The sequence below is a fragment of the Onychomys torridus genome, chromosome 1 (genome assembly GCF_903995425.1).
Source record: "Onychomys torridus chromosome 1, mOncTor1.1, whole genome shotgun sequence".
NCBI classification, from domain to species: Eukaryota; Metazoa; Chordata; class Mammalia; order Rodentia; family Cricetidae; genus Onychomys; species Onychomys torridus.
The window spans coordinates 42,640,039-42,654,660 of NC_050443.1; the positions used below are offsets into that span (position 1 = coordinate 42,640,039).

The following is a 14,622-nucleotide window of genomic DNA, read 5'->3' on the forward strand; positions in this document are numbered from 1 at the left end:
TGAGGAATTATAAAAGTATCTTTCTTTGTATATACAACATTCTATTAATATTTTTAAGACTTTTGTCTTATATGCCTGAATGTTTTGCCTGTATATATGTTGGTGGGTTGTTTGCATATATTGCCCATGGAGGCTAGAAGAGTATCCTGGAAGGAGAGTTACAGATAGTTGTTAGTTGCCATGCTAGTGCTGGGAATTGAGATTAGATCCTCCGTAAGAGTTGCTAATGCTCTTAACTTCTGACCCATCTCTCCAAAATTTACTTTTTTAACTTATTTTAAAAAAATATTCCTGAAGGATTTCTTTTGGGTGGGGCTAAAAATGTCTATGTAAACCTAATAACTAATTGTGTTCACTTGTACTTGTATAGTATGTGATTTTTGCTTTTAATGTTTATACAGGAATTTGTCAATCTCTATTCAGACTACATTCTCAATAAATCAGTAGAAAAACAGTTCAAGGCATTTCGCAGAGGTTTTCATATGGTGACTAATGAATCTCCCTTAAAGTACTTATTCAGACCAGAAGAGATTGAATTGCTTATATGTGGAAGCCGGGTAAGAAAAACATCTGAAAAAACAAAAACAACAACAAAAAACTCATATATTTTTTTTAATGGTTTGTTATAAATGTTAAGGTGTATTTTTTTTTTCTATAATTTTCAGAATCTAGATTTCCAAGCACTAGAAGAAACTACAGAATATGACGGTGGCTATACCAGAGAATCTGTTTTGATTAGGTGAGGTGTTTTATTCTTAAAAAGATTTTATTCATCAAGAAGTTTATGTGTACTGTTGTGATTCAGACCTGTCCTGTATCTGTCAGTGTTGCTTCCCAAACAAGCAAGCTGAAAGGCTCTCATCTATAAAAGTAGACCTGCATTAATAGTAATGGTTTTCAGACAGTCTAATGATTTATTCAATTAATTAAATGGTTATATAAGTCTCATGTTTTCTCATGCTTTTGGTTTATTTCTGGTAATATGTAAAATGGTACATTCTTTGGTCTTTAAGATATTTGGGACGAATGATATGTACTGGTGCTTCTGAACAATTCTCAGAACAATGTTACTGATACTGTCTTTCTCTAGCCAAATGCCCTCGTTATTGTTCCTACTTCTCTGAAAGATGGGTTTTCCGATCTACTAATGTAACTGGTCAAAATGACAGATAGGCCCTTTTAGCATCCACTATTTGTTGTAAAGTCAGAGGCATTTAAACTGGAAGATGCCTCTAGAGCTGTAAGACTCAAGTATGTGAAGAACAGAATGCACATTAACTATGTCTAGTAATGATACATTCTGTTTGTTAATTTTATATCACAGTATTATTTTATTATTTATCTAAATTTGTAGAAGATTACTGTTGCTTTGCCCTTTCTAACAGCAGTCATAAATGTGTTTACTAATGGCAATCATTACATTGCTCCTAAAAACTCAGTTTCAAATGTTATTCATAAAAGGACTGAAATAACAAGTTAATAGGAAAGCCTTAATGGGAATATCATGACATTATTATTATTGTAATTATCATATAATACTATAATTATCATAAATATATATATTATATCTCTGCAGTAATCTTGATCCAAGATAGGCTTTCTCAGAGAATTAATATGAGAAAACTAGCATTACAGTACATTTCACTTTAGATCAGTAGAAGTATCTTGGACTGTTATTTGTGAATAAAATTATCTTAGAAATCCAAGTTTTATGCTTTTGTAACAATTCCAGTCTTATGTCATGCATATCTTAAGATTATCTGTGAATTCAGGCTTTAATGGCAAGAAAAGTACAGCAGTAACAAAGGTTCAAATTTAACAGTTTATGGTATCTTAAATCCTTTGAAACTACTTCAACTTTTTTTTTGTCACTATAAATACAGTGAAAACATTCATTGGAATTTATATTTAGTAGGAGTCAAACACTAAAATAATCCTCTGATATTCCCCTTTGCCCTAAAATCTTACAATACTGGTATGTTGTTAATAATTATCTCATGTATTCAGAATTTATAAAATCAGAATGCACAAGTAAGGTTTTATGCATGTATTTTTCATTTGGAAAAGTTCTACCTGTTTCCTTCTTTCTACTTAAGAGATTTTTTTCTAATGTTCCATCCCCTTTTTGAGATTAGAAATAGCTATTTTTTTGATTAATTAAGTTTTATGTATATCGGTGTTTTGCCTACATGTATATATGCATGAGGATGTCAGATTCTGTAGTTGTAGGCAGTTGTGAGCTGCTGTGTGGATACTGAGAATTGAAACCAGGTCCTCAGTAAGAGCAGCCAATCCTCTTAACTGCTGATCCATCTCTCCAGCCCCAGCAATTTATCTTTTAATGGATAATTTCAACTCTAAAGGCTTGATTCAGCTTTGTATTTGATTTCTTCCCTACCTAATAAGTTTTTATTTGTACTTCCTTTTAGAGATACTTTAAACTTAACCATCTCTGCCTTTTAGTAATTTTTGCCCTGGATGAAGATAGGCTACTTTGTTAATACATTTGGTACTATCAGATGATAATATTGTTATTTTTAGACCACATTTTATTACTTGAGTATTGATAAGTATTATCTGTAGTGCTCATCAATATTTGCTTTTCTAGAATTAGAGATATATATTATAGACCTTTCATGATAAATGAGTCTTTCTCATTACTAATTTTTTGTTTACCAAAATCTTATAATAGCTTAATTGCTCTCTAAACAGTGGTTCTCTAAACATTATGACTATGGCCTTGGTGATAATGATGATACTGATGTGTGAGGTAGCTTTTAGGTACAGTGAAACATGCAGAACTTTACTGAACAGTTTGGAGATTCAGATAATTACACCTTTGTAACAACAGACTATTATCCAAGTTCCTGTGGCTCTTTCCAGTTAATTCCTGTTCCTGTGGGCAATCACTGTTTAGATTTCTGTCAAAGTGGGTTTTTTTTTCCTTTCTTTCTTATTTTTTTTGGGTATCATGGTTGTTATATGAAATATAATATGAAATATATATGGAGTCATTTTTTAAATCTATTCATGTTATTATACTAATTTACATTGTGAGTTTTTTATGACAAAGTAATATTTTAGATGAATGTATGATGTTTGCTTATCCATTCTTTTATTATTGATGGCAATTGGATTTTCTTGAGGTTAGAACTATTACAAATAAAGTTATACAGTCTTATTGTTGCAGTTTTTCATTTCTCTTGTACAAACATAGAAGGTAGAGGCTTGTGTTTTAAGCTTTTTAGCTTTAAGAAGCATTGCAAGAATGTTTTTGATAAATGATGGTACCATTTCACCTTAGGATGACCAGCAGTGTCAGCTCTCAGCTCTATTATCTCTTTTAGTCTTTGGTCATGTTGTTCTTTAGTTCTCTTGGAGGAATGTGAAATAAAATCTCAGTTGTAGTTTAAATTTGCATATCTCTGATGACTCATGATGTTGAGGTGGCTTCACTTTTTTTTTTTTGCCATTACTTTGTTCATTGTCTTCCCCGTTTTTCACTGATTATGATTTTATTCTTTTAAAATATATTCTTGATAAAAGATTGTTACTAACATGTTATACATGTGTTCTTCTAGTTTGTAGCTTGTAGCTTTCTTTTCCCCATGGAATTTCTTTTTTGTTGAAAATGAATTATTTGTTAATTCTAGATTTGATTCTGAGTATTCTTAGGTCTTTTGGTCACATTCACATCTTGTTTATTCTTTGCATTTATAGAACAAGTCTTTAAATCAGAAGGTGTGAGTGACCACCTTTACTTTTTCCTTGTTCTCAATTCCTTTTACTATCTTTACTTCCATAGAAATATTAAGTCTGTTTCTGAATTTTACATGGAGTAAAATTCCTTTGAGATTTTGATTTTGATTACTTTGATTGAATAAATCAATCTGAGAATTGTGGTGATGTATTGTGTCCCCCAATATACTGTGTCTCCCAATAAAATTTACCTGAGAGATCAGGGAAATAGGGAAAGCCACAGCTAACCTCACTTCACCAACTCCGCAGCTTCCAAAGAGCAAGCTACTTCCTGTCTACACTTGCCTATATACCTTGCTGTTCTAAGTCTGATTTGCTCTCTCTGTACAGCTACATCACTTCCTCTTCCTGCCCAGGTCTGTCACTTTCTTTCTGTCTGTACAGACCAACAGACCTCAATGGTTAACTAGTGTTGGAATTTAAGGCATGTGCCACCATGCCTGACACATTTCCCAGTGTGGCCTTGAACTCAGAGATCCAGACAGATCCCTGCCTGCCAAATGATAGGATTAAAGATGTATTCTACTATTGTCTGACTTCTATGGGTACTAGGCTGGCCTTTTCCTCTGATCCTCAAGTAAATTTTATTGGGAGACAGATTATATTGGGCGACACAATACATCACCACGGAGAATTGTCATTTTCACCAGTTTGGATTCTCTAAACCTCAAGCATGACATAGACCTTTCCATTTATTATGCATTAGTTTCTCCTAGCATTGTCTTTTAATTTTAGTGCTGAAATAATGTATGCTTTAGTCAGGAATAAATATTAATATGACATGTTTCTTATGTGTTATTTTTTATTTCTGAGACCAAGCTTATAATTACTTCTTAAATTGTATTAAAGAACCTTATCAGATAATTCAAACATTTTGTTGATATCTGTGTTGGTATTTGTTTTCATTTCCTGGTTTCTGGTATGCTACTATTTTTGTTTTGTTTTTGTCTTTTGAGGGTTTTGTTATTGTTGTTTTATTTTATCTAAAATAGTTTTTTTTTTCCCATATAATATATTCTGGTTACAATTTCACCCTCTCCCTACTTCTCCCAGGTCCTCCCACCTATCCTGCATCACACCTTTTCTTTCTCTTGTAAGAAATCAAACAGGCATCTAAGGAATAATATAAAAATAAATGAAAATAAATGTAAAAAATTGGAATATGACAAAACCAAGAAAAAGAGCCAAAGAAAAAAGGGACAAGAAACACATAGAGATGTAGAGACACATGTTTGCATACTCAATCTTATAAAACCCGAAACATAAAGCCATAATACATAATTAGAGGCTCTTTAAGTAGGGAGGGAAACCCCCTGACTTACCATTATGAGGTGAAGAACCTCTAGATGCTGGTGAGTAAGGTTTGTGTTAGTCATCTACTGATGGACATGGGGCCCACCCATATGAGTAGTTTGTTTCCCCATTGAGACTCCCTGGGAGAAAACCAGTTTTTCATTTGCAAGTGGCTATCAGTTGGAGATTGCTTCTAGGTTAGGGATGGTTGTGTGTGTTCACTTCTCCTTTCAGCTCGAGGACCACATCTGGTGCATACCAGACAGGCTCTGTGCATGCTGCCACAGTCTCTGAGTTCATATGTGCATCAGCTCTCTTGTATCAAAAAGGCCTTGATTCCTTAGTGTCCTCCATTCCTCTCTGGTTCTTAACACTGTTTCCCCCTCCATAGAGTTCTATGAGCCCAGTGGGGAGGTGATTTGATGAAGACATCCCCTTTAGAGCTGAGTGTTCCAAAGTCTCACTCTGCATATTTTCTGGCTGCAGGTCTCTGTATTTGTTCCTTTCTGCTTCAGGAGGAAGCTTCTCTGATGGTGGCTGAGCACAGCACAGCTCTATGAGTGTAGCAGAATGTTGTTTGGAGACATTTTACTGCTACATTCCGTTAGCAGAACAGTAGTACTTGGTTTTCCCCTAGGTTCTTAGGCTATTTAGTCTCAGGTTCATAGCCCCCTGAGCAATGTTGGGTATGGATTCCAGCTCATGGAGGAGGCCTTCCTTAATTCAATTCAGGTATTTGATGGTTATTCCCACAAACTTTGTACCATTATTTCACCAGTGTATCTTGCAGCAGATCATTGTTGTAGATCAAAGGGTTTGTATCTGATTGATGTTTACCTTTCTTTTGGTAGTATGCAGATACCTTCCAATACCATGAATAGTAATTGATAGGAAGTTGTTGTTTTTTAATCATATCTTGAACATTTCAGCTGTTAAGAGACTCATGATCCCATTTAAATTATTTAATAGGCAGTCATTCTGTTAGGGTAGTTCACTTTTGTAAATTGTTCCACTGACTATCTGATGTTCCTACATTTTGGTTCTCATTTGTATTGTTGTTTTAATCTCATTTTGCTCAGGCTCTGCCAAGTCCCTTCTGGTGCTGCTTGCAAAGTCGTTTCTCAACTTCGCTATGTATATATCTTGTCTTTAAGTAGAGGAAGAACATTCTCCAGCTATTTGTATGTTACAGAATATGTACTTTGTGTAGCTAGTTGTAGGTTCCCTGTTGCTGGTGCCCCTAGCAGTATCTCAGTTCATGTGTTTTTTTCTGTTTTGTTTTGTTTTCCCCATTTCTGATTCTTTTCTTCTTTATTTTTCAATTTTCACACCAACCACTTTCCCCTCCCTCGCCTCTTCCTCTTCCTACTCCACCCTACCCCCCAACCAGTCCTCAAGGAGCATAAGGCCTCCCAGTGGAGAGTCAACAAAGTCTGGCATATCAAACTGAGGCAGGATCAAGCCCCTTCACCCTGCATAAAGTCTGAGCAAGATATCCCTCCATAAGGAATGGGCTCCAAAAAACCAGTTTATGCACTAGGGATAAATCCTCATCCCACTCTAGCTCCCGCCCCCCAAACTGACCAAGCCACACAACTGTCACCCACATTCAGGACCTAGTTTGGTCCCATGCATGTTTCTCAGCTGTTAGTTGAGAGCCCGTGAGCTCCCACTAGCTTGGGTCAGCTGTCTCTGTGGGTTTATCCATCATGATGTTGACCCCCAACCCCGCTCATATTTTTGATTTCACTTATGTATACTATCATATTATCAGCAAATAGCGAAAGTTTGACTTCTTCCTTTCCAATTTGTATCCCCGTGATCTCCTTCTGTTGTCTTATTGCTCTAGCTAGAACTTTGAATAGATATGGAGAGAGTGGACAGTTGTGTCTTGTTCCTTGTTTTAGTGGAATCACTGAATTTTCTCTCTATTTAGTTTGATATTGGCTGTCAGCCTGCTGTAAATTTCTTTTATTATGTTTAGGTATGTTCCTTGTATATGTGATCTCTCCAAGACCTTTATTATGAAAGGGTGGTGGATTTTGTCAAAGGCTTTTTCAGCATCTAATGAGATGATCATGTGTTTTTTTTTTTTTTTTCTTTCAGTTTGTTTATGTGGTGGATTACATTGACAGATTTTTGTATGTTGAACCATCCCTGCATCTCTGGGATGAAGCCTACTTAATCATGGTGAATGAATTTTTTGATCTGTTTTTGGAGTTGGTTTGCCAGTATTTTGTTGAGTATTTCTGCATCAATGTTCATGAGGGAGATTGGTCTGTAATTCTCTTTTTTTGTTGTATCTTTGTGTGGTTTGGGTATCAGGGTAACTGTAGCCTCATAAAAAGTGGTTGACAATGTTCCTTCTGTTTCTATTGTGTGGAATAATTTGTGGAGTCTTGGTATTAGCTATTCTTTGAAATTCTGGTAGAATTCTACACTGAAATCATCTGGCCCTGGCTTTTTTTGTTTGTTTGTTTTTTTTGGTTTTTTTGTTTTTATTTTTTGTTTGACTTTTAATGACTACTTCTATTTCCTTGGGAGTTATAGGTCTATTTAAATTGTTAATGTGATCTTAATTTAATTTTGGTAAGTGTACCTATCCAGAAAATTGTCCATTTCTTTTACATTTTCCAATTTTTGTGGAATAAAGGTTTTTGAAGTATGACCTGATGACTCTCTGAATTTCCTCAGTGCTGTTGTTATGTCCCCCTTTTCATTTCTGATTTTGTTAATTTGGATATTCTCTCTCTGCCTTTTGGTTAGTTTGGATAAGAGTTTGTCTATCTTGTTGATTTTTTTTTCTTCATTTTTCTTTATTAAATTTTCTATTCACTCTACATACCACCCACAAATCCCACCCTCCTCCCTCCTCCCTCCTCTTACCCCTTAGCCCTCCCTCCCAAGCCACCCCACATCCCCCGAATCAAGGTCTCCCATGGGGACTCAGCAGAGCCCGGCACACTGAGCCTAGGCATGTCCAAGCCCCTTCCCACTGCTCCAAGGCTGCACTAGCTGTCACACCACAGGCACAGGGCTCCCAAAAGCCTGCCCATGCACCAAGGACGGATCCCGATCCCCCTGCCTGGGTGCCCCCCAAACAGTTCAAGCCAAACAACTATCTTCCTCCATATCCAGAGGGCCTAGTCCAGTCCCATGGGGGCTCCACAGCCACTAGTCTAGAGTTCATAGACTTCCACTAGTGTGGCTGGTCATCTCTGTATATCTTCCCATCATGTTCTCTATGTCCCCCGCCTGCAGAATTACTCCTCTCTCCTATGGATTGGATTCAGCCTGTCGCCTGGCCATGGATCTCTGCATCTGCCTCCATCAGTCACTGGACAAAGGCTTGATGATGACAGTTAGGGTATTCACTAGACTGGTCACCAGAGTAGACCAGTCCAGGTATCCTCTAGACCACTGCCAGCACTCCAAGGTGGGGTCATCATTGTGGATTCCTGAGAGCCTCCTCGGCACCCTGCCACTTCCTGTTCCCATGATGTCCTCATCTATCATGGTGTCTCCCTCCCTGATTTTCTCAAAGAACCAACTCTTTGTTTCTATTTATTGATTCAACCCTCAGTTTGATTATTTCCTGTTGTCTACTCTTCCTGGGTAAGTTTGCTTTGTTGTTGTTGTTGTTCTAGAGCTTTCAGGTGCGCTGTTTAAGTCGCTAGTGTGAGATTTCTCCAACTTCTTTATTGCAGGTCTTTAGTGCTATGAACTTTATACTCTTAGCACAGCTCTCTGTGTCCCTTAAGTTTGGATATGTTGTGCTCTCATTTTCATTGAATTCTAGGAAATCTTTAATTTTTTTAATTTCTTCCTTGAACCAGTGGTAATTCAGTTCAGTTGTTCTGTTTCCATGAGATTGTAGGCTTTATGTGATTTGTATTGTATTCTAACTTTAAGCGGTGGTGATCTGATAAGATAAAGGGGGTTATTCAATTTTTTTTTTTTTTTTGTATCTGTTGAGATTTGCTTTATGACCAAGTATGTGGTCGATTTTAGAGAAAGTTCCATAAGGTACTGAGAAGAAGGTATATTCTTTTGTGTTTGGGTGAAATGTTCTAAAGCTGTCTCTTAAGGTCATTTGAGTCATAGTATCTGTTAGTTTCCTTATTTCTCTGTTAAGATTCTGACTGGCAGACCTATCCATTGATGAGAGTGGGGTGTTGAAATCTCCCACTATTAGTGTGTGGGGTTTGATGTGTGTTTAAAGCTTTAGTAATGTTTCTTTTACAAATGTGGGTGCCCTTATATTTGGGGCCTTCATGTTGATGGGGTTTTTTTTTTTGGTGATGAATATGAAAATGTCCTTCTTCTAGGTGCTGCTAACTTCCTTGGGTTGAGTTTTTCCTTCTCATACTCTCTGTTGGGCTGGATTTGTGGATTGGTATTGTTTAAATCTGGTTTTATTATGGAATATCTTATTTTCTCTGTCCATGGTGATTGAATGTTTTGCTGGGTATAATAATCTGGGCTGGCATTCGTGGTTTCCCAGTGTCTGAAAAATGTCTGTCCAGGACTTTCTGGCTTTCATAATCTCCTTTGAGATGTTGGGTATAATTCTGATAGGTTTTCCTTTATATGTTACTTGGGCTTTTACCTTTGCAGCTCTTAATATTCTTTCTTTATCCTCCATGTTTAGTGTTTTATTATATGGCGAGGGTTCTTTTTTATTTTTGGTCTAGTCTATTTGGTATTCTGTATGCTTCTTGTATCTTCACAGGCATGTCCTTCTTTAGGTTGGGACAGTTTTCTTCTGTGATTTTGTTGAATATATTTTCTGTGCCTTTTAGCTAGAATTCTCCTTCTTTTGGCCTTTTCATGGTGTCCCAGATTTCCTGAATGTTTTGTGTTAAAAATTTTTTGGATTTAATATTTTCTTTGACCAATATATCTTCAACACCTGAGGTTCTCTCTTCCATCTCTTGCATTGTTGGTTATGCTTGCATCTGTAGTTCATTGTTTTATTTACTCAGATTTTCTATTTCCAGCATTCCCTCAGTTTGTGTTTTCTTTATTGCCTCTATTTCAGTTTTCAAGTCTTGAACTGTTTTCTTCACCTGTTTGATTGTTTTTTCTTGGCTTTCTTTAAGAGATTTATTGATTTCTTCCAATTTTTTTGTTTGTCTTTTCCTCCATTTCTTCAAGTGAATTTTTCATTTCCTCTTTAAGGGCCTCTTATTTTCATGATTTTTTTTTTAATTTTCTTTAATTCATTTTTCGTACCAACTGACCACAGATCCCCCTCTCATCCCTCATTCTGCTCCCCTCTCCCCCAGCCTTCCCCTCTTTGACCCACTCCTCATCTCCTCCTCCAAAAGGGTAAGGCCTCCCATGGGGAGTCAGCAAAGCCTGCTACATTCAGTTGAGGCAGGACCAAGCCCCTTCCCCCTGCATCAAGGCTGAGCAAGGAGTCCCACCATTGGTATTGGGCTCCAGAAAGCCAGCTCATGCACCAGTGATAGATCCTGATCCCACCACCAGTGGTCCCTCTAACAGACCTAGCTACACAGCTTGTCTCCTATATGCCGAGGGCCTAGTTCCCATGCAGATTCCTTCTAAAGCTTGTGAGTTCCTGTGAGCTTGGTTCATTTGTCTCTGTAGATTTCCCCATCATGATCTTGACCACCCTTTGCTCATATAATCCTTCTTGCCTCTCTTCATGAAGTTATTTTTAAGATTTTTTTTTTTTTCCTGCTTCATCCTCACTTGGATGTTCAGGTCTTGCTGTTACAGAACCACTAGGTTGTTGTGGTGGTGCCATACTTTTATGTTGTTGAATGTATTCTTACACTGCTGGGTTTGGAGTAATTATAGGTACAGGTGTTGACTCTTCCTCCAATTGATAGAGATGATGTCTGTGCCTCAGGGGCTGCTCTTCCTTCAATTGGTGTAGGTGGAGCCTGTGCCTTGGGGGGCCTTTGATGCTGCAGGGAAGGTGATGGAGTGGCAGAACTACAGTAGTCATGCCTGCTGACTGGCTGCTGGGGTTCCCAGTCCATGTGTTTATCTTAGGCTTACTTAAGGGTCTCTAATGCTCAATGGATAGCATTTCAGGGACAGAGCTAGTGAGAGCAGAACCATCTTCAGTGCTTAGTAACCAGAAAGAATGTCTAGCATGATGCAACTTCTTTGATTTTTAACCTTTCTGTCTTAGGTTTTAAAAGATTACAAATTTTTTATGTTTGCCCTTAATGTATATTTTTAAATTTAGCTTTAGTTTCTTTATATTTGGCATGATTTTAAAAATTTATTTCTATTTATACCTTAGTTTTTTCACATCTTTTAAAGCTTTCTGTTAATGTCTTCCATACTTTGCATTTCTGAACTAGTTTTTCTTTCATAGACTCTGTTATTTCAAATTTTTAGTTTTAGTTTATTATGTTTGTAGCCTTAGTTTTCACGTTTTTATAGTTTTCATCTCTTGTTGATATCTTCCAAATGGACAAAGTTCTCATGCATATAATATTTAATAAAATGTGTGTGATGTTTTATTTTAATCCCCAGTTTTGTTTTTCATTTCTTTTTTTAAAAAGTAACTTTATTACCAATTTACATTGTAGAATAAAATTATCTTTCAGTAAATTAAAATATGAGACAACTCAATAATCGAACACAATAACATTATTTATAGACTTATTTTTAAAGATAGCGTTGTTTTTTAATTTTATGTATATGGGTGGCTTGCCTACATGTGTTTATGCAACGTGTGTGCAGTGTCTGCTGAGGCCAGAGGAAGGAGTCAGATCCCCTAGCACTAGAGTTGAAGATGGTTGTGAGCCCTCAGTGTAGGTATTGTAAATCCAACCTGGGACCCCTGCAACAGCAGTGGGTACTCTTAACCACTGAACAACCTCTCCAGGTCTACTTCCCGAATTTTAAATTAAAAATTGTATTACTTTTTCCTGTATCTAATGCTCTTAGATCTTGAGGCCTTCAATTATTTGGAAGTCTTTGCTCCTCCATGAAATACAAAGTGTTTTTGTAATGTGTTCAGCAGGACCACACTATACATTTGTGAATATTACATGCTGTACATGTTTTTAAAGCTGCAAGCTGTTTGGCAATTGTTTCTTAAAAGTCACTTTTGATTTGTTGTTGTTGCTTTCCATGCTCCTTTCCTGTGAAAAGAATGATACTCTATTTCATCAGTATATCTTCTTCAGAAAGACTTTGAAACTGTAGCAGTCAAAATTACATACTATTATGGTAAAAAGGGGTCATTCATATTGATAGGGTCCATTGTCATTATCTGTTATGTTAGATTAATTTTTCATGTAAATGCTCATAAATTAATTTTTAATTCAATCTAATATATACTGTAAGTATAATTGCTGTAATCATAGGAAATTCACAGCCTGTGTTTTAAATTCTGAGAGAATGAGTAAATTTTTACCCTTGTCAAATACTTCCTTGACTTCTATACAGCATAATGATAAATCTGATGTTCATTTGTAGAAGAATGTCTATTCTTTAGTTGAACTTCTATTGAAGACTTAGAGAAAGTAATTAGCAAGTCAATATAGTGGTACCTCTGGTCCTTATTTGTTTGTTTGTTTACTTTTCGGCCCCCTCATAGAAAAGATGTATATAGTAAGAAAGTTAGAGAATATACTGAAGGGGGAAGGAAAGGAAGCCCATCTGTTGTCTACTCGAAAAGGGACAAATGATTTCTCCCACCCCTGTGGAGAAAACATTTTAGTAGACTAAAAGATCAAGCGTCAGTTTTTACTTTGTACAATAAAAATAGAAGTACTAACTAGCTAGCTACACAACATTTATATTTGTTTAGTTTACACATACGTTCTTCCTTCTTCTGGTAAATAATACCAATAAGCTTCTCCTTTCGATCTACTGGCCATATTCTCCATCCTGCAATATTTCTCTCTCTGATCACCTTGGAATCTCTGGCTCTGGTGCTTCCATTACTTTAAATCTAAGGGTTATCCTTGTACAATTGATATGTTTTTGTTTTTCCAGCTGTTTGAACCATTGAGCTTCTGATTTGATTTGCTCTTCATCTTACACAGTGAAGTCAATCATAGTGCTACTTCCCTTTTTTCTCAACTTTTTATTTTAAATGGGACTACTTCAGTTTATTTTATTTCAAACTGAGTTAGTAACTCTTATTTTTCAATTCTTCTTTGTGCTTCTCTTTCCTTAGCTGTTTGTTCAAATACGGTTTTCATGCTCACCTTATGAATAAATAGAGCTTCATTTCTTTGCAAGTTCTGGATCCATTTGCCTTATGAAAGTTTTCTGTTTCTCTTTAATTTCAAATTCAATTGCAGTCCTTTTTGCTTATTCTTTTCTGTGTTTATTTTTCAGAGCCATTAATGTTTTTCAAACCTTTTTTAGGGTTTTTAATGTAAATAGAACTATTGCCTTTTAATTTGATTAGTTCTTCATATTCTCTGCTCAGGCAAAAGGTTTCATTTTCTTCCTCTTTTCCCATTTCTTGTCTTAGTTCTCTGTTGTTTTTGTTTGTTATCTGTTTCTAGCTTATATTCCTGTTGTTCCTCTGTTAATTATTCTTCTTTCTCCATTTTTGGCTTTAATTTTCTTAAAAAATAATTTCCAGCTGTCTTATTATATGAAGTTGTTTTAGACATCTCTGGAATCATCCAATACCTTGCTTCTCTCCTTGATTCAGTAGATGAGGTTTTTTCTTCTTCAGTCTCCTTTCAGTCTCATCTGTTTTCTTTTTTGACGTTTTTTCTTTGCCTTTCTGTTTTGTCAAAACTGAGTGTTGAGTTTTTCAGGGCTATGCTTTTTACGTGTGTGTGTGTGTGTGTGTGTGTGTGTGTGTGTGTGTGTGTGTGTTTGCTTTATTCCCTCAATCAACAATTTTCCTCTTAGCCTCTTCAAAAGTACTCTTCACTTAAAATGTCATGTTTCTTCTTCAGCTTGCATCTTTCAATTTTTCTGTCTTTGTTGCCCTAGGTCTTCAGTTCTTTTCTTAATTCTGTCTCTAGATCTCCCAAATTACCTTTTCTAGATGTATGATTTGACAGGTACCACTGTTAAAAGCAGTGAATCATCTCCTTCCTCTGATGACAGTTTTACTTCCTGTATTATGTTCTTAATTTGCTCAGCTATTTACTAATTCACCTTCCCCCCTTTTTTCTTTTCTTTTCTTTTTCCTGAGACAGGGTTTCTCTGTGTAGCTTTGTGCCTTTCCTGGATCTCACTCTGTAGACCAGGCTGGCTTTGAACTCACAGAGATACGCCTGCCTCTGCCTCCTGAGTGCCAGGATTAAAGGTGTGCGCCACCACTGCCCCGCCCCCTTTTTCTTTTTATAAAATCACATCCTGCTCCCTTCTGCATGTTCATTCCTTTAATTCTTTCTGTCTTCGTTTCTCCATTTCAGCAAATTTACCTTTAAACCTCCCTGTCACCTTGAAGACTGCCTTTTTGACTTTAGAAGATGTATCTTATTATGAGAAGCAAACTTTCTTTTAAGTGAAATATTCATATTTGCTGTATGTGGTTTGGGCTTATGAAGCCTTGTATATTTTTGTACCCATCCAGTTCACAGTCCATCATTGAAGGGTGTCAGG

At 36.3% G+C, this 14,622-nt stretch overlaps 1 protein-coding gene across 4 annotated transcripts in view; it reads left to right on the forward strand.

Moving 5' to 3' along the window:
• The window catches only part of Ube3a (ubiquitin protein ligase E3A), a 90,125-nt gene that overhangs the window by 70,373 nt on the left and 5,130 nt on the right, over positions 1-14,622 (forward strand). For all 4 annotated transcript variants that reach the window (XM_036184039.1, XM_036184013.1, XM_036184030.1 and 1 more), the window contains 2 exons: positions 402-557; positions 666-739. In XM_036184039.1, the coding sequence (XP_036039932.1) occupies positions 402-557; positions 666-739 (230 nt within the window). The remainder of the gene's footprint in view (positions 1-401; positions 558-665; positions 740-14,622) is intronic.